This window comes from Nesoenas mayeri (assembly GCF_963082525.1).
Source record: "Nesoenas mayeri genome assembly, chromosome: 1".
Taxonomy (NCBI): domain Eukaryota; kingdom Metazoa; phylum Chordata; class Aves; order Columbiformes; family Columbidae; genus Nesoenas; species Nesoenas mayeri.
Genome location: NC_137541.1, coordinates 28,128,093 through 28,150,413, shown reverse-complemented (window position 1 = coordinate 28,150,413; position 22,321 = coordinate 28,128,093). Strand labels below are relative to the sequence as shown.

General features: G+C 36.3%; 1 protein-coding gene across 3 annotated transcripts in view; it reads left to right on the top strand.

The window, feature by feature from the left end:
• FOXP2 (forkhead box P2) overlaps positions 1–22,321 on the top strand; it is a gene marked incomplete at its 5' end in the record, with an annotated part of 192,678 nt that overhangs the window by 58,420 nt on the left and 111,937 nt on the right. For 2 of the 3 annotated variants that reach the window (XM_080343099.1, XM_080343098.1), the window contains one exon: positions 9,602–9,691. The exons of the other annotated variant lie outside the window; for it this stretch is intronic. In XM_080343099.1, coding sequence (XP_080199225.1) covers positions 9,602–9,691 — 90 coding nt within the window. The remainder of the gene's footprint in view (positions 1–9,601; positions 9,692–22,321) is intronic. 3 annotated transcript variants of the gene reach the window in all.

Below are 22,321 nucleotides of genomic sequence, written 5' to 3'. Positions count from 1 at the left end.
GGTGGTGAAACCCTGGCCCAGGTTGCCCAGAGAGGTGGTAGATGCCCCATCCCTGGAGACATTCAAGGCCAGGCTGGATGGGACTCTGAGCTGATCTAGTTGAAGATGCCCTGCTCATGGCATGGAGGATGGACTAGATGAGCATTGAAGGTCCCTTCCAACTAAAACTATTCTATGATTCTATGATTTAAACTCATAATAAATTATAATGATGAGTAAATTTGCCTTTTTTTTTTTTCTTTTAGATGTGTGACTTAAGTTAAACAAGCTGTGCTTCAGACCCACATTCTTCCCTTCTTTTTCTCTCCTCTTCCTACCTCTTCATTTCAGCTATACCTCTACTGTTTATAGTAAGAATTACAACATGTTTTCTGCTACTATTGTGCCCATACTTGCTGGTGAGGCCACAAGAGTCCTGCCCAGATGGCTCTGACTGCGATTAGGGCACAGAAAGCTTAATTCTAAGCCATCTCCTATTCTGTATAAACTATTTCTTTGTTCAGTCCAAAATTTCAAGGATAGTCTCATAAACACAGACATGGTCATGTAAGGTCGGAAAATTCCAAAGAGCGAGACTGTGTGCACAGCTCTTGCTGATCCTCTGCTGTTAACTCACCATAGAAACAAACCATGCTGAAGCTCAGTTTATGATAACATGGTGTTATTTGAAATGTAGCAAGGTGTTAGACATCACAGTAATCCGAACTTGGCATGCTTTCACAGGAACCACACAATCAAATAGAACAGGGCTGGAAGACGCTTGTAAAGATCTGCTGTGTCCCAGAGCAGAATCACTGCTTTTAATTCTTCCTGAAGATGCTTCTTAAACAGGTCCAGCGACAAGGATTTTGCAGTCTCTGTGCCTTTTATTGTACTCTCCACAATCCTTCCCATTGGAAAGTTTCATTAGATCCCCCTGTATTCAGTTTAAGGCCACTCTTATTTGTCCTACCCATGGAATAAAGTTAGATCGTTCTGTGCAGAAGCTTGCTGAAGACAGCTATACTTCAGGATTTTTTTTCTGTTTTTATTATCAGACTTCTTCTGTCCCGTAAGTTAGATTTTCTCATCATGATCATTATTACTGCTCTTCGCTGCTCAATAGTCAGATAGTGCACCTCTGAAACATAGTACCCCAAGCTTAATACAGTTCTCTATCTGAGTCTTTAAAAAGTTGAATAAAGTGGAAAAAATACCAGTTTTGTATAGGACACTTCTATTCATATGTCCCAGTTCACTTTTTTCATAATAGTATGACAGTATCATGTCTAATACATGTTTTTCATTGCAGATATATGTTAAATTTGAGATTTCTTTAAATTGTGTCCTTGTAAGGAAATATTTTAAAAGAAACTTTAAATTTTATGATATGTAATGTGAAACCCAGACATGAACTTTGCTCTTCTCCACCAATTATCAGTTGGATAGTTCAGTCATGGCCATTCTTCCTGCCATACAACAAAAGCCTGATATGACCATCTTGGTAATATTTCCTTATGCAGTTGCAATCTCACTCATGTCTCTGGATATGGATTTGTAAGGGCAGTGGTAAATAAATCAGTTACTATTCAAATAATTGGAGCCCTTTCAATCACTAGCTCTTCAGTAAATATGTAATTCCTCACATTTTGATTGGCTGAGAGAGTTTGATTCATATAATTACTGTAACTTCTATGTAATTATTTTGGTACCATGTAGATCCATATTCTTTGGCAGATAGCTTTGGTTTCTCGCTTGCAGGGTATTGGGATGAGGAATCTGGGCTTATGATGCTTCATGTCAGCACTCCTTTATTAGTCACCGTACAGAATACTACTTAATTGAAAATAAGTTGTAAAGAAAGAGGTATTTATTTCTGCCTTCCAAATGGCTAAGGCTATTCTAGCGTAAATATAGTTTTGGCATTTGTTCTTCACATGTTATTTTACCTCTCCATATTACTTAACAAAGCTAATCATGCCTCACCTCTGTTCTCTCAAATTTTAGGTTCTATTCTAGGAATCTTGCTGTTGGCCAGAACAAAACATTTGAGTGTATGTTTCCTTTTGTTTTATATCTGCCTCACCTTTTGGTTTAGATTATATCTTTATGATGTTTTTTGTTAATCATTTGCTTAATAATCTCCATGCTGATTTCATTGTCTTGAATTTATAAATTTCCCTTTCAGATTTCTATCAGTTAAAACCTCTGCCTTCTAGCAGCCTAACATTATAATGCTTCCCTTGATACTGTGTTACTTTCTCCTCCCACATTTGCTCTGCATTTTGATTTTAGTACAAATGGGATCACTTTTGCTTTCATTTGCATCAGTTCCTTTCCTATTTATACATTATCAAACCATCTATTGTTCCACCTAAGCCAACACTACTCTGTTTCAGACTGCTTAAATTCAAAGTAGGCTTCACACCCAATAAGGGAATGTCTACAATGGACAGACTTGAAAGAAGGTCCTCTTTCAACCAACTCCTTTCAAATCAAGGATATATAGACATTTGTACCATATATACATAATATTATATAAATGTTTAATAATTTTATTAATTATTTATTAATAATTTTTATTTCTGCATTCACACATGGGAAAGCCATGTTGATTGTTGTTCTTTTCCTTGCACGTTTAGATAGCTTTGACATACCTGCTAGCTGATTTTTACATGAAATAGTTGATACCAATTTTCATGTGGAAAACTGGTACATGCCACCATTGCCACATTCTATTCGTGTAAAATTAAGAAGTCTGCTTTTCCGTTTAGCTGTTACATGTCCCAGTTTTCTAAAACTAATGTCACAGGGAATAAAATAGCAGTGGCAGGACATTGTGAGCTTGTGGCGCTGGTATTTGATGTGTATAGTGCTTTTGTTTCCATTTCTTTGATTCAGTCAGTCACTGTGTGATGTTGCAGGGTGGATTGCCTGCTCCTGTGTTGACCAAAGGAAAGTTAAGTTCAGGCATCTGGGATGAAAGAAAGGAGACTGTCAGGCTGGAGCACAGTTTTGGTGTTGTGGGCCCCCCATCTCTCCTAACCCTCAACATTTGCATTCTTCAGGTGGTCCAAGCTTTGGAGATGGCAACTGGATTTGTGGTCCTGGACCATGTTGTGTGTGGTCTAATGACCAATGCATATCGATGTGTACAGGGAAGAGCCCTGCTAATGCCACCAAGAACTGAAGCAAACCACTGTTATGGGTGTTTTATTTCTAGTTCTTGGTCAGCCAAATAATAAGCAGGAAAAATGAGAGAGTTGTTTTTGAAACACTGTTTAGTATCCGTTAACCTGTGTTATATATAGAAAAGCTAAATTTGTTTTAGGAAATGAAATATGTTAGGCGCTAAGTTATTAGTTCCCTGTATTTATTTAGCATCCTTCACATGGGGAAAAAGTAAGACGCTAAACAAAAAAAAATTGCCAAAACAATTAGAGTGAAAAAAATCTGGTAATTAACTATTATTTTTCACAAAACTAGTCTAATTATGAATCAGTCATGGTAAAATGAAAGGTCAATAACTACAGATGCATAATTTCTCTCTGATAGATTGCTGTTTGAAAATGGGTTTATGACAATTATGTGATTAATTTCCTTTTATTAAACAGCATTATGAGACTTCATGTTGCATTCATCAGTTTATTACTGTTACTTTTTCTCTTCAGCTGCAAATTAGTCCTGGATAACATCAAGGCAGAACAGAAGCTCAGGTATACTGAGGATCTCTTCTTCTGGTGTTGTTTGTATTGCAGGGAAGACCACAAATCTGAACCAAAACCAAAGCCTCAGTATCCTCAAACTGGCAGTATCATCCAAAGTAAACAAAACAATAATAATAATTTAAACAGACATGCAGAAGGTCTTTTAGTCCAAGGAAATGAGGGCCATATCCAGTGAAATTCTTACATTTTTAAGATGAGGCATGTGAGGAATATAAGTACCTAAGTTAAACTGCGATCCAGAACAGGTTTCCCCCTTTGCCACCTATCCCTCAAAGTGCTCTGCCTTTTTATCTTGAAATTCCTCATGCATGAAGAGTTGGTGTCCTGGACAAATGGAGAATTCCCCAGTCTTGGAAAAGCTGAGCAGCCTGGGGACCCAGGAACCAGGCATTCGTTCACACTAATTCCTGTAGCGTCAATACGCGAATGTTTTCAAGCATTCAGTGCTCCCCTGACAGCACTCTGGCGTTGGGCTCAATACAGCACCTAGTGGCCACCACTGCTTTCTGGGGAAACAGTTGAAGAGGGTCAGCTGTATTCTGACCTCCTATCTAGCAGCCTGGTGGTCCGAGTGCTTACGACAGTAATATAATGTCCAAGGCTATTGCGTCTTCTTCTTGAGCATAATTTAGTTTCAAACATGTTGGCCTCTTGCAGGTTTGTGTTCTACTGCTGGGCAAGGCTGCAGGGCACCCTGCAGTTTAGTGGCTGAAATTACGCACATTGCACATTGGGGCTGTGTGCGGCTGCTAATCTAGATGCAGAAGACAGACAAATATTTTTTGTTTGAGTATTTGCATACTTTGATGTTCGATTAACTGAGTGAAATCCTTCTTAGTGACCATGTAGATCTCTTAGATAATATATTGCTTGAGGTGGATACCAGCAGCCTTAGCTATCTGGTCCTCTGTTCCTACATCTGCAAGAAAACCTTGTAATAATTGTTCAGTCTACTGCTCCTAGGTGAAATCAGGTTGTCCATGTGGCTTGAATTTTAGTTACGTGCAGGATTTCCGTGACTTCATGGGCTTTCCAGTGTGGCACATTTGTCCTGAAACAACAGGTTTTATCTTCTTTGTGTAGCTTAGAGAAAAAGGGGTGTTCACTAAGGAAAATGAGGCTGTCTCGGGGTACATGGGAGTTTGCTTTTCTTGTCAAGTCTCCTGGAGAGACTGCTGTTGGGAGGGAGCTGGATCATCTTAAATTCAAGATTCTTTGAATAGTGCTAAATGCTTTGCTACTCCATTTGGAAAGACTATAAGCTGCTGTGCTGACTGGCTGTGATATTCATTAGGAAACTTTCGTGGAAAATACAGTCAGCAAGAGACAAAAATTTAGCAGCACCACCCGAGTGATGTTAGGGAGCATTGGACGGCGTTGTCTTTCTGTCACCATCTTTCAAGGATCTCTATGGGTAATTCTGGGCTTCTTGTTTGGAACCAGCTGGAGAATGGGCCCACGGCAGGGTATAAAGGGGCAAAGGTTTTCCAGAAGTATTTTTTATAATAAATGTGGCGATGTAATCATTTGGTTAACTTGTTATTCAACCAGTGCAGAGGAGTCTTTGGCCTTAAATCCAGCTTAGCATGTTGATATGTTTCGGTTGCATAGTGCTACCAGCGAGCTGACTCTCGTTTGACATATTCAGCCATTTGGAAACTTATTTTATGTTCAGAAACTTCTTTCAGGTTCAGCAGGAATGTTACAGCATGCAGTCATTTGAAAACATAAAATAGGGATTTGGAATTAGAAAAAGGAAAGAATCTGGTTGTCTTCTGGCAAGTTTTTTAGTTCTGGTTATCTGCAAAGTATACACCTCTTGTCAGTATAAATAGGGAGTGCCTATATAAACATTCTTGTTTCGTCTGTTCCACATAATAGTTTCTTGTATCATATTTCTTTTGACCTCGCTATCTGAAACCAATTACAGGAGATCCATTTGGGCTGCATCTATTTTCATAAGAAGCCCAGGCAGCAGTGTTTTTCTCAGAGATGAATATCAACATCAAATATGCTTCTGAGTGCTTTGTTATTTATGTTTCAGAGAGATTTTGTAGCCTTCAGCTCTCAAGAATGTGTCACGCTGTGCTGTTTATACATTGACGATATTAATGGGCGTAGATGTCATTTTTCATTTTAACGTCTCAAATGCAACAGGCTGATAGGTTAAACATTCCTGTTTTTAAAGGAAAGATATGAGTGACATCTGTTTCCTAAAAATACACATATATTTACTTTGTAAAAGGCAAAGTAATAAGTTTACCATCTTTTAGTTGCAGCTTTCACTTTGTTAAAAGGATAAAATTTTAAAAATTATTTTAAGGCATGCTTAAATTAAATACAAGGGTTTGGAATATAAAATAAAAGCAAGTTCTATCTCATAGCATTAGCGCCAACAAATTGCGAAATCTACCACAATTTATCAACTTTAATAGGGTGACTTATATGCAATTAATTTCATTTTTGTTCTGCTTATGTTTTAGCTATGCCAAAGCTGTGCAGTAAATATTAAGAAGTAGTGTTCCCAATAAATATTTTACTAGAAGACACAGTGAGTTCTGGAAACCATATGCCCAAATTTCCTGCTTATACAGCCATTACTTAAAGCATTATAATGGTTTTCATTTGCATTATTAAAATAATTTCTAATCCTCAGTTCTTTTTATTGCTTTTGTCTACATTGACTTTTTTGTATAGTTTTACTAATTTAGATAACTTAATTAAGGAAAAGTGCCTACTAAATTTGAAACAAATGTTATTCGAAACTGGATACGATTTTGTCTGCCTAAGAATCTATTCGTGCTGCTCTTAACTTGAGGTAGGACTCAACATAATTTTGATCTGCCAGATTTATAAACATCTGTTAGTTTCTTTTCGCTGAACTGTTTTTAGACTGCGAGTTATTATCAAATTAGTTCACAGAGATTTATAAATGATATGTGGGATGGATGGTTACTTGAAGTGCATGTGTTAAACTATGAATTTTGAAAGACACTTTCAAGTTGTCAATTTGTTTTGCAAAGATTTAATAGCAGCAAATGAATTGCTAGAAGGGAATGTTTTATAGTCTCATAATCTTCACTTATGAATAATGTCAGTAATAATCTTTTGAAATTAACAGAGTGTTTCTGGGAGGTTGTTTACTGAGTAGCAAAATCTAAAGTTAAGCAGCACACTGGGAGGAAAAAGCACCATATGACAAATGCTATAAGAACAAAAGCTGACAGTGATTTTTCCTTATGAGTTTCGAATCATCTCTGATCTCTTGAAATTGTTTTCTGTTCTTCTTCTATCTCCTGTGTTTACAATAATCTAAACTGCCACAATAAGATCACTGAAGTATTCAGGTAGTCATCATTTATAAGACATTCTGTATTAAAAGATGAGCCTTTACTCCTTTAAAGATATCCCAACCAGCACATCTGAATCAAAATAGTTTAAGTAGCAGAGCCTTTTATGCAAACATATCCTGTTGTGCTGCCTTGCTTTCTTATAAAGTGTGACTCTTTTTGTAGTTAGCATTAGGCAGTCATGCTTTCTTAGGCTGATTCCACAGGAGTGTGCTAGCCACAATTTGATACTATACTGCGTATCTTAAATTGAAGCTGCAACATACTATAATTCTCTAATTTTCAAGTACTGTAAATGTACGGATTTATCAGATGCTTGCATGCTTGTTTTATTGTATTGACGTGAGATGACTTTGCTGCTGAGGAAGATTGGGACACTTGAAACAACTTGCAGAGTGTTCTAGCTATTTGGAAGTATACATCAGCATTGTATCATTGCAATTTCTTTCCCAGGTTAAGGCTGTAAAATTAATTTTCTGCAGCCACCACAATTAAAAAAATAAAATTGTCTTTGCATTTTTTGCCATTTTCTTTAACTCAAGGTCTCTTCTTTCCTTCTTGTAAGAGTATCACCCGGAGCGATGAGGTTGGTTTTCCTCTACAGTCTCCCATGAATTTGGGAGTGAAGTAGTTCTCTTGCTTCCATACAAGTTTGCCTTTTGGAGAGCTGCAAAGATTGGGAAGGCTTATAAGTTCACCACAGATCTTCTGTTGATGAATTTAATCCATGTTTTGTGCTTAAACCACTGCAAGATGTTGGGACCAAATCCTGGTACCCTTGAAATCAACAGATATATTTAGCTCTGATCTCAGACAGAGCAGGATTGTCCTTTAGGATCTGCTCAAGAGCTGTGAGTGGAGAAGAGATTATGCTGTTCACATAGGAAACAGGGCATCCAGTGGTTCCTTGGTAACAAAATATTTCAAGTGCACTTTGAAATATGTTAACTTTTATTTATTTTTGGCGGAGAGAAGCTCGTTCTGTGTGTCTTGTTGCTTAGGTTCAGAGGAATGTGTAGCCTTGTAAAGCTGACCTGTAATTACTTGAGAATTTGATGAAACAATACAGGGATTGTTGTGGGAATGTCTCCAAATGTTAAAAGTCTGCTCTGCAAACTTTGTACCAGAGCCTTCTATGGGGAGACGAATCAATGTTGTTAGGAGATGGTGCTAGTGCATTCAGTTTGTTTACTTTGGTTTTCTGTGTCTGCCTGCATTCTCAGAGAACTTGCTTGGAGCCAGACTGTAGCAGCCCTCTCTCTGTCTTTTCATAATTGATCAGGGGATGACTGCCTTCCCTGAGGGTTAAGACGTGGCAACTTTTTCTGTTTGCTCAGCATCTCAATGCAGTAGTTCAAACATTGTTCACACCAGCTGGCAGTGTAATGCCATATGCACATCTTGTCAAAGCAACTGTTGTCATGGATACTGGAAACTATCTTAAAAACCAGCTCATTTGAGTCTAATCAAAACTGTACCTTTCTTTATCAGTTGAGAATCTTTATTATTTTAAGGAACGTTGATCAAACGGCGTTTATTGCAGTATGTTCCAGTTACAGTATGTTTTAATAACATGGATAATGGTGTGATGTATTTTAAAGCTGTAACCACTGTTTACTGAACTGATTTTTTTAAGGGGGGGGAAGAGTTCTCCAGGTAGCTTCGGTGGAAATGTTTCGAGTTATGTTTTTTTTCATTTCCTAATAAATACCACTTTATAATACTTGGCAATTTAGAAATAATTTCATAGGGAAAAATAATCAGATTAACCGTCTTTGGATAAGTGGACTGTTTGCTTACATTTCCTATGTTTAACTGTATTTTGCTGAATTGGAATGAAAACATAAAATAAATGAAAACATTTTCTGTTTTGATTGGGATACTGTCATCTCAGAGCCTGATCTGGTTGGTTGAGTAGTAATTTCTTTGTTCTCTGATTTTCCTAAGAATGCAAATGAAAACCATTCATTTTTATTTGGGATTAAAACTGCACTTTATTTTGTCAAAGGAGAGGTTTCTCCTTGAATTGTAAGTACAAAAAGTGTTTTTAATCTTCAATGAACATCCTTATTAATTCACTTTCAAGATAATCTGATGTTGATTTGTCAAATTTAATTACAGCTTCCGGTAACACTTGAAGTCTACTTGCTTTTGCTTCAAAATTGTAATATGAAAATGCAAATTGAATGATAATTTGCAAGGGAGTGGGCATTTTAGTTGAACACTCAAAGACAAGTTCCTTGTGGAAATGAGGCTATTGATGCAGTTTATGATTTCTCTTCTTCAAGCACTTTAAACAAATTAACTTTATTTCCTGCAGGATTTCATGTACATCCATGAATTCTAGTGAATGCACTTTCAGATGATTTTTTTTTTGTTACCTTTTAAGTAAAAACCAGACTGAAGTCTGAAATCCAGCAAATACAAATCAAACAGGAGGAGATTGCATTTGTTCGATTGGATTTTACCTAACATTAGCAATGAGTAACTCATCTCTTTCTAGGAACTGGTGGAAATGATTTTCTTTTTTTTTTTTACTTTTAGGCACTCCAGGCAGCAAGGCAGCTGCTTTTACAGCAACAGACAAGTGGACTGAAATCTCCTAAGGGCAGTGATAAACAGAGACCGCTGCAGGTTAGTAAAGTGTCCTTGATTTTGGGGCCCTGCTCTCAGGGAAGAGCAGGGTGTTTGCTCACACGTGAGGTGTGAAGTGTGTGGATGCGTGTGCCCTAATGCTGTGTATGTGCGTGTGCTCATACGAGAGATTACAGGTTTGCATGCTGGTGACTTCATTGATAGAGAAAATTCTCTGTAAGTTACAAAAGCTTTTTGTGGCTGTAGATGCTTAAAAGGTCTAAGACGTGAGTTCAGTAGCTATGGTATAAATTCATTCTTTCTAGACATGTTGCAAAACTGGTATGTGGTTTTTATACATACATGGATTAAATTGTAAAAATGGCTGTGTTAAGACTAAGAGAAAAACAGTATCCAGAAAAAAAAAATTAGCTAAATAATTCACCAGTGCTGTATATAAGTAACAGAGAAGTGTTCAGAAACTGCCAACACAACTGCATGAAATGATGAAAGAGCTACTTCTGCCATTTTAGAGAAACGTATGTCATGGAGTTTCACGCTGCTGGGCTTCAGGTTGTGTTCAGGTGAATGGGAGTTCTGTTATTGAATAATTATTTTACATGCATTATTAGTGAAAATATATATAGCGTTTTATTATTGAAAAAATTATCTAAGTTTTTTTTGAGGTTTTAGTTCATTTAACACTGTAATCCAGAGTTCTATATGAAATTGCATTCTGCTGACAGAACTGTTCCTCTCATTGTATATAGACCAAGTATGAGTGTGTAACTGCTGAATTATAGTCTGTTGCAGACAAAAGATGTACATGAGAGACAATTCTGTTTTGTTCAGGAAATAAAAAATGGTAACTCTTACCATTCTCTTCATCACATCTATTTTTCTGGGTGAGTCTTTATCCTCTTGAGACTTCCCTTGTTTTCTGAGGGAATAGTGGATTTCTATCTCATTTTTAGTTTTTGTTGTGCATAATTGACAACCCCAGGCACCAGAATTTATCTTTTTCTCCCCCAGTGAAATGCTGTGAAATGTGATCACTTGTGCCATTTTTGTATGTAGTTCACATTGACTCCTTTTCTTTGTGAAACTTCGCAGAGCAATGTTGGAGACAACATACAGTTCCACATTCTGCAGCAGCTCTCTTCAAATATACTTTAAAAATTGGATTTATTTGCTCAGAACCAAGCAAGAACTTAGGGAAATGAGTAAAGAAAATGGAAAAAGAAGAAAACATGTCAGGTTGGCATCCTGCCATGCTGTAGTTGTAGTACAGTCCAGAGGCCTGGGACCATCCCAACTTTCCACTCTTTGCCCTTGACTTGCCTTTGTGTTAAACATCTTCTAGGCTGAAGGTACACAAGAAGAGTAGTTGTAACGGCAGCAGCTTATGAACTACGTAGTTTTTATAGTTTTTAGAAGTGTAATTGCTGATCTTGAAGTGTTGAATCACTACTGTGAAAGTAGTTTGTTCTGCCAGCTCCTCATTCTGAAAGACAACATGGACTGAACAAGGAGTGTACAAGGTCCAGCTAGCCCCATGTCCCGTCTGTAAACTGGCCACCACCAGATGCTAAGGGAAACAGGCAAAAATAGAGATATTTTCCCAGTATATGTTTCCCAGTTAGCTTACTTTAATCCTCCAATTTGTAAACTAGAGCAGTTCAGGAGCTACTGACTTCTACTCTGTTCATGTTCTCCACCCATTCGTAAACGTTCAAGGCTGAAGAGATGTGGGGCTGCACTATTTGTCATGTTTGACACAAAAGCAGTCATAGACGTAACCCAAAGGGTGATGAGATGAGGAGACAGAGTCTTGTGCCTTCCTGCTCCCAAAGCACTAACCCTGGCCCGGTGCCTTTTAAATGCCATGAGATGGTGTATTGTAGATGTCCTGTATTACATGTTTGCCAGGAAGAGTCAAACTTGCAAGACAGGAAGAAGAAAATAAAGCAAATAATTTTCTTTTCTGAATTGCTGAATGCTCCCTAAAGCCGAGATTACTGCTCATGTTCCCAGCTTTTCCTTCCATGATCACTATATACACAGTGCCTCTTATTAGCCTTGGACACTTCATTTGGTTCATTTTTTAAATGAGAGGAAAATGGAATTTGCTCCCAGACTTTGGTTTATATATGAAATAACGTGTCAATTCAGGTATTAGCACAAACTCCATTTTAATATTCTTTAGTGAAAAAGATGTATAAAGGTTTTGAAAATGAGTCCTTGGAGCTTTTTGGAGCTTTTCTATTTCTGTCATTTACTGTTACTACAGAGCTGTTCATTGTTCATTATGTAGTGGAAATTCACAATTTGAGCATCGTGATGCCCGTTTGACCAAATATTGTAATAGAGGTCATAAAGTTGTACAATATTATTACATTATTAAGCCAAATTTAATGGTAAATTTAGCCAAAATCTCCTAGCAGTAGGATTTCCTAAACATGTATAACCAATTTGAGGTTTATGAAACAAAAATACTTGTGCCTGTGTTTGTGCTCAAGGAAACAGACTTTCCCTAATATTTTTTAAATACTTCAGTATTAGTGTATTTCTAATTTCCTCTGATTTCAGAGCAATTTACTAATCTGGCAACTGTAGATATGGTAGAACTGATTTATAAATACAGTAAAAACCTAATAAAACTTTTAATACTAGCTCATACATCTGCAGGCAAATGTAAGTGTTAGGTAAGCCTTTCCATTGCATCTCTCCTGTGCTCCATATTTTAATGTAAACTATTCTATTGTTCCACGTGCCAAAGAAGGAAAAAAATTGTATTCATTTTAGTGACCATCTTTTTGTATTTGGTGGATATTTGGGAGAAAGTAGCGTATGGTGATTTTATATATGTTCTCTCTGTTATTCCATAATGGCATCAAGTATTTCAGTGACTTACAGCACCTACTAGCTAATCAGCAAGTTGAAAGCTTATTGAAGAAACCTTCAGATTTGTGTCCTCAACTTTGCAAAATCAGGGTGTTGGGTAAGTCAAGTTCTACTGTGCTTTGCAGAGGGCATGTTTGTAGAGAACTACTGGGATTTTCCTTGAAGAAATCGGGTGTTGTTTGTATCCTTCTCATGAAAAGCCTCTTTAAATTTACCACTAGCTGTGTGATCTATTGTAAAAGAAGGATGTTGAGTTGACAGATGTTTTTATTTTAGCTTTTAATGCAAAAGCTACCCTAATCTATTTGTTATCCCATATTTTCAGGGACAAGAGATTTATATTTAGATTGTGAGTTAGCAGAATTCCTACAAAAATTACCAGTTTTAGGTAGATGTTTATCTTGACCTACTATTACTTTCTGGTTTACATTTTTCTGGGTTTCAGACTGCAGATGGTATAACCATTAGTATGTCTTATGCAAAACAGGAGAAGAGCATCCCATTTGACAAGCTTGAGTACCAACTGTAGTAGTGATTTTACTTTCATGTACAGATATCCAAATAAATGTATTGGAAACATGTTTATATATGTCACTCATTACACTGATGCATCAATTGAATGGATCCAATCAGTACATACATTGATTAATGACATGTTGCTGAATAGTTAAGGGAGGTTTCTGGTTAGAGTTAAGGATAACCTACATATGATGAGGTAACAGCATTTACTTTCTTACTGTGTATCCTGTTTTCCAGGATGTTTGCAATAGTAAAGTTAAGCTTTCTGTAGTACTGGTTTTTGTTTCAGAAGCTGTTCCTTTTCTGGAGAAGCTGTGATTGTGGTAGCCCATGGTGAAGCAAGCTGATCGCATTCGTGGATTCCACTCCCTATCACCGCATTTCCACATTACGCATAACAGGAAAAATGTCATTTTGGCTCTTAGAACCTGTAGATCGTTCTCCAATGGCAGAAAGTCGCTGTCCTTATGGCCATTGAAGAATCTAGTGTCATCTACCCTGAGTTTTAAAACTGGCAGCTTTATTGTTCTTGTTACTCTTACAGTCATGAGCAAGACTTGTGGTTCTTCAACAACTGTGCAGAGCACAGGCATAAGCCAGAGGTAAATGCTGCCAATTTGCTGCCACTGGTGGGTGTTCCTGTACAGAACTGTGATTATTTCCTTTCCAGGTAGACAAATCTAATCTGTCCACGATACACATACTGTTGCAGGCTGTATAGCATAGTGATTTGGACAGCTAGTTGTAATTTTATTTGTTCGCTCTGAGCACTATGAAAAGCCTTGCTACTTCTAGTCTCTGTAATGTCTCTAATGAAGTAGTTTATTTTCATAAAGTCAGACTTTGAACTTCATCTCGATTAGAATAAATAGATAATTATCTTCAATTCCCTAAGTTAATATATCTGCAATGAATTGGTTAGTTAGTTTTTCCTTCAGGCTAGGAGATTGTTGTCTCAACATCAGTACTAATGCATTCTGTATTAGGATGGCGTGTCAGGAAATCATGACTCCTGGAATCAAAGGGTTAAGCTCAGTGTGTACCAAGACTGTTGTATAAATATCATGCTGCATGAAGTGTTGAGTTGTTAAGGTAAGATTTGTTTATTTAGCATGAGCACTTCACTGAAGTGTAATCATTTGATAAAATTTGGGAAAAGTAAGTATACATTTAAGTTTAATTACTTAATGTTTATTGCATTAGTGAATAGTATCAGAAGAACCACTTTTTTAAAGACATGCAAAACGCAAAAAATTAACATGAAAATTCAGCATGAAAGGATATTCATAGTCTCTTTTAGCCTACTATCCTTGCCTTGCTCTCTCCTAGTTTGGTCATCTCCCTTTGGATCTTCTTATGGTCTGAATTTAAAATTAATTGCACATAATAAATAAGCAAACATATCATTAATATTGTAACTTTTAGTTACTTTTTTTTTAAACATACATAAGGAGCTGTTGAGAGATAAGAAATTGGGAATGTAGGGAAAAAGAAGAAAACCCACTGCTTTTAATGCACACTGAGTGCAACTGCGCATGCATAATGTCCGTAAAAAAATTCGCAGTTTAAAAACAGCAAAAAAAAATGTTACGGGTGTAACAGAGTTTTCTTTGCATTACATTCAACAAAAATAGAAACAAATCTAACTGGTCTGAAACTGTCTTTCAAAACCTGTATGCTACATATTTTTATTTATGTAATGCATGCTGCTAAGCATAGGAAGTAGGAAGATTTTGTACATGCCAGAAAGCACTGATTTAGAAAAATGCAAACGCCTAATATGTAGTGTAAGAGGAAGGTAGTGATAAACAGTCTTTTTCCCTCTTGAGTATCGTTCTAGAGGAAATGTGTGGCCTACATATAAGCAAACATTGAGGCTTGGGGTAAATTAAATTTGGAAGATAGCTGCTGGAAAATTGTAAGTCACATTTTCTCTTGTAAGTCTGTTAGGAGGAATATACTGTTATCCTCTGAGGTGCAGAAATTTGCATCAGTGATGCCCACTCTAAAGACAAGGATAACCCCAAGAGATGGAGAGAAGGCAAGGAGTTATATTTAGGTAAGGTGTGTGGGGGAGGGAAATGAAAAATAGCTGTGTTCAAGCATTCATGGTGTAGAAAACAGGAGTTCCATGTAAGGTAGAGGGATAAATAGAGTAACAAAGAAAAAAAGCTGGACATACTTCATTGATTTACAGTGGAAGTGTCTGTATGACTAACTTGCTGGAAAGTCCCTATGTGTATAGATACAAGTCTGCTCCGAAGGCTTATGTCCTGTCTTTGACAACCTCTTTTACTTGTGAAAAGCCAAATTTTGCATGGTGTGCCATTTTGCTGTACAATCTTTCAATAATAGATTTTCTTTAAATCACTTTTTACTCTTGAAAACTTCAGTATTATAAAAGATAGTAGCACTAGTTACTGTGGTTTCCTTTTAAATTCAAAGTAAATATCTGTCACCTTGAGATATTATTTCTTATTGATAAAGCAGGTAGTTGTCATTTTTAGGTACATAAAATATCACAGCTAACCTTATGTATGATCCTTGTAACATGGAAAAATGTTTACTAGCAGCCTTGTAATGGAAGTTATCACGTAATGGCTTCATCTGTGTCTGAGAGGACAAAAACACTAGCTGGTGCAGAGATCACATCTTCATCCTGAAAATATTTTTGCAATATTATAAAATATTTTGGAGGCAGAGGAAAAGGGTTTTATGCAAGTTCTGTTTGCAGGTATTGAATATGCAGAATGCTAATTAGGATTACTATGTGATCAGGGATTTCAGGAGGCATTTTAATGTTAAAAGTATGTCTGTGCAGCAATCTGACATGTCACTCCATTACTGTGATTTTCATTTGTCACCTACATCACTATCACCTCTTTCTTTCCCCCTTTCTCTCATGTTGATTCTAGAACTTCTGGCAGATTGGGAGGAGAGGGGAGAACACACACTCCAGTTCTTCACTCAGATCAGAAAGTCAAACCTTCTGAGGGAGCACCTGGATGTTCTGACAGCAGCTTGTGCATAGCAGACCCATCTTTCTCGTTCATGGTAGAACGTGCAGCCTGTCTTATACCAGGAAATATTGCCATGCATGGAATGGATGGACTTTTTTATATTCTGGACTGCAGGAGTCTCTAAGCGCTACAGAGAAGTTTCTTTGCCTTGGTCGAGCAGCTGGAAGACTTTGTCCCCCTGCAAGCCCTCCCAGTGCAGCTGACATGCACCTTCATGATGGCTCCTTTTTGGGCTGCATGAGCAGTTCTTCTGCAGTGCTGGGAGGTGTAGGTTTCCTTGAGCCACTTCTCCAGGCTCTTGCAACAGGTTGGATCAGGCTGATTCTCGTACCAGCTGGCTCATTGCCCAGGAAAGCTTGTGAAGAGCTGAGAGGGGATGTGTGAATGGTTCCCCACTCAGTGTGCGGCTCTATTAAAGGGTCTGCTCCCAGACAGGGCCCTAATTATGCCAGTTTAGGATCGCACCACTCAAGCAAGGCTCTCCTGGTACTCTTGAATTTGAAAAACACATTAGTGTACATTGATTTAGAAATTACCAAAGCGGAAAAAGCAACTGAACAAAATATTCTGTGAATGCTCTGGATGGGTGTACATTTTTAAAAATCTGGATAGTTTGCTCTTAAGGAAAGTTTCTTTCTTTTCAGAAGGTTTTTTGTTTCATTAGGCAATTATAAAATTCAAGGAAATTTTCTAACAAAACTAAAGTTCTCTGACTAAATAATGAAGAATCTTCAGTCAATAGGAACAAATGCACCTTTCCACGTGAAAATCCAGTCTCCCTCCAGGGCCATTCAAGACATACTTTGTGCAGATTACTTCTCATACTTTTTTTTTGCAGATTAATTTTATTTTGTGAATTCAATACTTGTATCAAATTTGTCTAATCATTAGACATTATTTTGTAGTTTGAGTGTTAGCTGTCCCATTGCTTTAACAAGCAGGGAGACTTTACTAGGGGTATGAGGAGCAGACTAATCAGGAATCTGAATGTGTGCCAAGATCAACATAGGTGTTAATTTTAGTTTAGCTTCACTTGGACTGTATACATGTAAAGTTGAACTGAAAACTGTTCAAATTATCTGGACAAACATATTACACTGTAATGCTACAGAAAAAAAAAAGCATGTGAGCATGTGAGCTGCTGAAAAAGCAATCACACAGTGGAGTGGAAAAGCACATCAGCCCATGCTGTTGGGGAAGGGGGTTGTCCAGCAATTGCCACTTTGATGTTTTAGGTCTTTTTATGCCTTCTTATGCTTCTAATACAATTTTCTTGAGACAGGCAGATGAGAGTGTTATGAAGTAGAATTAATGGTGAAAAATTTACTAAACATTATTTCAGTGCTTTACTACTTGATTATATGAAGCTTTGAAAAGCAATTGTGCAATAATAATATGTACAAAGGAAACTGTATGGTGTGCCAACAACATCAATATGTTTCAAGGATCTTACTGAGAACCTGAAGCATAAATGAAGAATGAGATTTTCCTCTAAGTGTTCACAGTAAATTCATTTATTCAAGAAATATGCTTTCAGTCGGATAGAAAGGGCAGCCTACACGGTATTGAGAAAAACCAATACAATAACCCAACATATCAGAAAAAATACCCAAATCAATGCTGTACTCATATAACAAGTAATTTCCAGATTGATGCAGCTATAATTTAGTTCACAGATAGCTACGGGTTTCATGCTTAAGAATAATCAAATTACCACACTAAAGAAAAATATGTCCCAATACAAGATACGGTATAGTGTGAATTCATACACGAAACAGTGTTTGTATCTGTTTTAAGACCAGTTTAGGATACCATAGAAAACCTCAGTTTGAGGGCATATTATCTGAAGTGGAAATAATAATGCAATTCCAGGGACAAATGGTGATTGATGTTTGCATATTCAAAAAAATCTCTTGATTAGAAAGGGTTGAATCTGTATTCTGGATAATGAAGAAAAAAATACCTAACTTCAAGCCTTCAAGGGTCATGTATTTCACCCATGGAAAAGAAAATACAAGGATAGGATGCACAAAAGGACTGGGCTGTTCTACAAAATATTAATAGATATCTTTCAAGAATGTAATTTAGAAAGTAAATTCTAATAAATTTTTGAAAGTACAGCAAAGTATAAGGTCATGTGTTCAAGAACTTAGAAGCATCTCTTCCTTAAGCTTATGTCTATCACTTAAAATGAAAGAGAGAAGTTCAGTATGTGGGTCTTGTATGACTGTGAAGGACCAGTGATATGATGTAGGTGACAAAAAAGAATGTGAAATCTTTCAGGAATTTAAAAAGTTGTTTCCTATAAAAAATTGGAAAATATTAATGCCATTTTTAAAAGTTATATTTGAGACCTCATCTGGAATAGTAGGAGATGTGCAATCCATCTAATTTCTAGTGCCTTGTTAGTATATTAGAAATACGTGCTCTGTGTGGGTTCTGTTGAAATATTCGGAGTTCTAGTACTGATGCCCTGAATTGCCATGGAGTGAAGGTATCTCACCGTTTTGTCTATGGCTGGTAGCTTAGCACATTTGCTATAAACCTGCAGTTAGTTTGTGTAAATTCTATATACATTTTAATGATATGCGAGTCCAAGAAGATTTCATTCAGACTAAATGCATAGGCCGAAAGGTTGTGATTGCTCTATGCAGTTTGGGTCAAAAATCAAACTTTAGGACAGAAGAGGCATCTTTTATACTTAAGTGCAGCTTTAAACATGGGAACAAGTAGCTAAGCTAAGCACAAATGAACTATGGGAAAGAAAGCTTTTCACTTTGAAGGAGACTTTCATGACATGGATTACAGTAATAAAAATATTGAAGACTCATAAAGTCTCCTCTAGTCCTGTGGTCTTGTGAGTTTTTAGGTTTTGCTTAAAAAGAAAGATAGGGAGTCATTGTAACCAATAGAAAAATTTTAGGGAACGGAATAGTATACTGAGTTTTCAATAAGAACATTACACCAAATCAACAGATTCATTTTAAAAGGATTTTAATACCGTCCTAAAATTATAGTGTGTACACAAAAGCCTTAAAGGACATGACAATTGATTATTTTTTCAGAAGTCAACTTTATTTTCTGTATATATATGGCCTGTTTCATGAACAGAAAATGTTGAAGACTAGATAACTGTCATTTAGTAAAATACAGATGACATCCTAAATTCACAAAATCTCATCTATTTAAATTCACTTTCAGTATATGGCCATTTTGGATACTTTAATTCTCATTTGTTAGATTACAAAAAAAAGATAGTAATTTCTATGAGAATAGTCTAAGTAACTGTAGCTTTCACATCATATTGTATAGTCTGGATTTTTTCAAGCTGTTAGGTACAAAAATTAATTGACTTCGTAAGTATCAGTAAGACACAGAAGAAATACCACTGAATTAATAAATATGGACATTTTTAATTGGAAGGCATTAGCTCTAAAATTAATTTGCTTTTCATTGCAATAAATATGCCGAAATGAGGCAGATTTTTTTTTTTTAAACCAAATATTTAAAGTTTTTTTTCCTTCCAAAAATAAGCACTTCCATATTTTTTTAGAGCATTTATAGTGTTGAGGTGATTGTCTCATGGTACCTGAAAATAAAGTCAATTAGTCTAACAGTCCACTTATGAGATCATTATTATTGCAACCATTTTAGGGCCTGGAATATAATATGACCCAACAAGTCTCAAAGCCAGGATTAAGAGAGGGGTATTTTTCCACATTAAGAAAAGTCACACTAATTTAGCATCTTGCAAAATAGTTTAGTCTGGGAAAACGTTTGTTTTGGGTGGGAATACTTGTATAGAGTTCTTTGAGGGAGTATTTAATCATCATAATTTGGCTGGGATAGTACAGTTTATATTGTAATACTCCAGCCATACCTCTAGAAACAAATAATTATAACTTCTTTGTGTATGATTCTTTAGATTGTTAGTAGTTAACAAACATAAGTGCTATTGTATCAGACTTAGTCTTTGTAATTAATAATGTCCTAAAATACATCCAGAGATGATCTTGTATAAATAGGTGTTAAGAATGATTTCCTAACCCTCTTAGGTTTCGGTGACATTGTCAAGATAAGTTGAAATAGTAAATCCTGCCAGTTGTTGTTTACAGTGCTTGGACTGTCAATATGAAATATTTGTTGGATTTTGTCCTATTTATTGAATCTTTTTATTTTGATTTTCACATTGTTACATATCAACTTTCTTAGTGTTATTATTAATTATTAATTTAAAATGTGATTTACATAAGAAAGGTATCCTTTATAGAATCATAATTAGTGTGTTTTGTCTCCTAGAGAAGAAACAAAGAGGAACTGTTGTTTTTGACAGGTACTGGTCTAGGCACTTGACTTGACTAGCTGTCCACAATCAAAAAACCTTTATTTTTTAATCTTAAAATGCGTTAGACTCCATCCTCAATATTGATCTCGTTGTTAGGATGAAACTTCTATTTTTCGTACTTTTAATACTTTATTATTCTTACTGTTGTAGTTACAAAAGCTTTTTGTTGCACATTTTGGTCTTCTTGTATTAATAATTGTACAAAATTACAATGTGAATCACATCTCCAGAGAGCATTCTGGCAATGCTAACAGAGTGCGAGGAGGGAAAAAGAACTGCAGAGATACACAGAGATGTGCATCATTGACATACCCATTGGAATAGGGCTGAACAGCAGGCAGCAAGTTTATACTCATACATCTTTGAGTGTATTTCATGCCCAACTGTGCGAGCATAAGGTATAGGTATACATTATTTACACTTTTCAGGGAATACCAAAATCCATTGGCTCGAGTTTTGAATAGTAGTGGGTAAAGGAGAAGGAGATATGATCCGTGCAGGTCCCAAGGTACCCCTGCTCTTTTATTATCTCTCCAGTTCTTCTAGTCCATCTTGGTGTTTTCTGGCTTTGTTTTCTGGTTGCCTTTTAGCTACAGTTACAAGTGCTGAGAGTTCACAGGATCTAATTGTTCTCTTGCAGTTTTAAGGAGTAAAAGAGATTAAATTAAACTAAAAGCATGATTTAGGTCTTCAAGCAATATATAACCGGGCTTTGGAACTCTGTGTTGCAAAGTGTTGTGGATGCCAAACATTTTGGCTGAAAAATCAAGTGAACAAATTAATGAAAGAAAAATCTTTCTGTACAAATGTAATTTCCTCATTTTCATAGCTTCTAAATACCAAAGTGCTGGGATGTAGGGAGTAACCTGGGAAAATGTCACTATGTCAGTTGTGGTGGAAAGATGAGATTAATCTGAATAAGCTCAAGGGAAATAGTTGGGTCCTCAAGCAATTTCAAGATACCTAGAAACTTCGTAATGCTACAGAGTCAATCAGATACTCAGCATGTGTTAGGATCTGAAAGTCATCCAAAAGGGACCTTCCAAAAGGGAAAGGATGTACCTGGTTTGCATTGGGAGCAGCTGTCTGCCTCTTCCATGAGTTTGTAGCTGTGTTATTACTTTGACCATGCAGGCAATGTAGCCCAGATCTTGAGATTCCTGGTTACATATACATGATTGCAGTGCCTCTCCTGTTGTATAGGAAAAGGATCTTCAATTTGCATTCAGATAAGCTACAGTTGATAAAAGAGAGAAAGAGAATGTGGCCACCTTCTGTAGAAGTGAGGGGAACATTTAAAAAAAATTCAACACCACTTTTAAAGTTAGTTCCATTCTTTTGAAATATCAATCACCTACTATTAAGTTGGTGAAAACAACTGTGAAATACAGTGTTAGGTATAAAGGCTAATTTTATTTTTAATGTGGGATATAGCCCACATACAATCTTATATAAAATGCTACTATGCAAACAGGCCAAATGAAAGTCTAAATTATTGACTGTCCTGTTCTGAAATAAGATACATTACAATGTTGTAGAAAGTTAAGTAAATCTGAGCTAAAAGAACATGACAAGGAACAACATAGTTGCAGAACACAGACTTGGCTTGAGAGCATATTTATTTAATGTAAAAAGCTTTACAAAAACAAATCACAGCATAAATATATTACAGTTCTCAAAATCAGTGAGTTGTAGTAGAAACAATAGTCATAATTAGTTTATGTTTAGGAAAACCTGAGGTTCTTTCTAACCAACACAATTAATAGCTTATGGGTTGCAAAGTGTTTGTTGGTCATGGTTATCTGCCAGAAATGAAGATACTCACTCAGACAATTATGCATTTGAAATTCTGTAATTAGTTTTTATACTCAATCCAGTGATTTATATACTTGTTGTTGTATG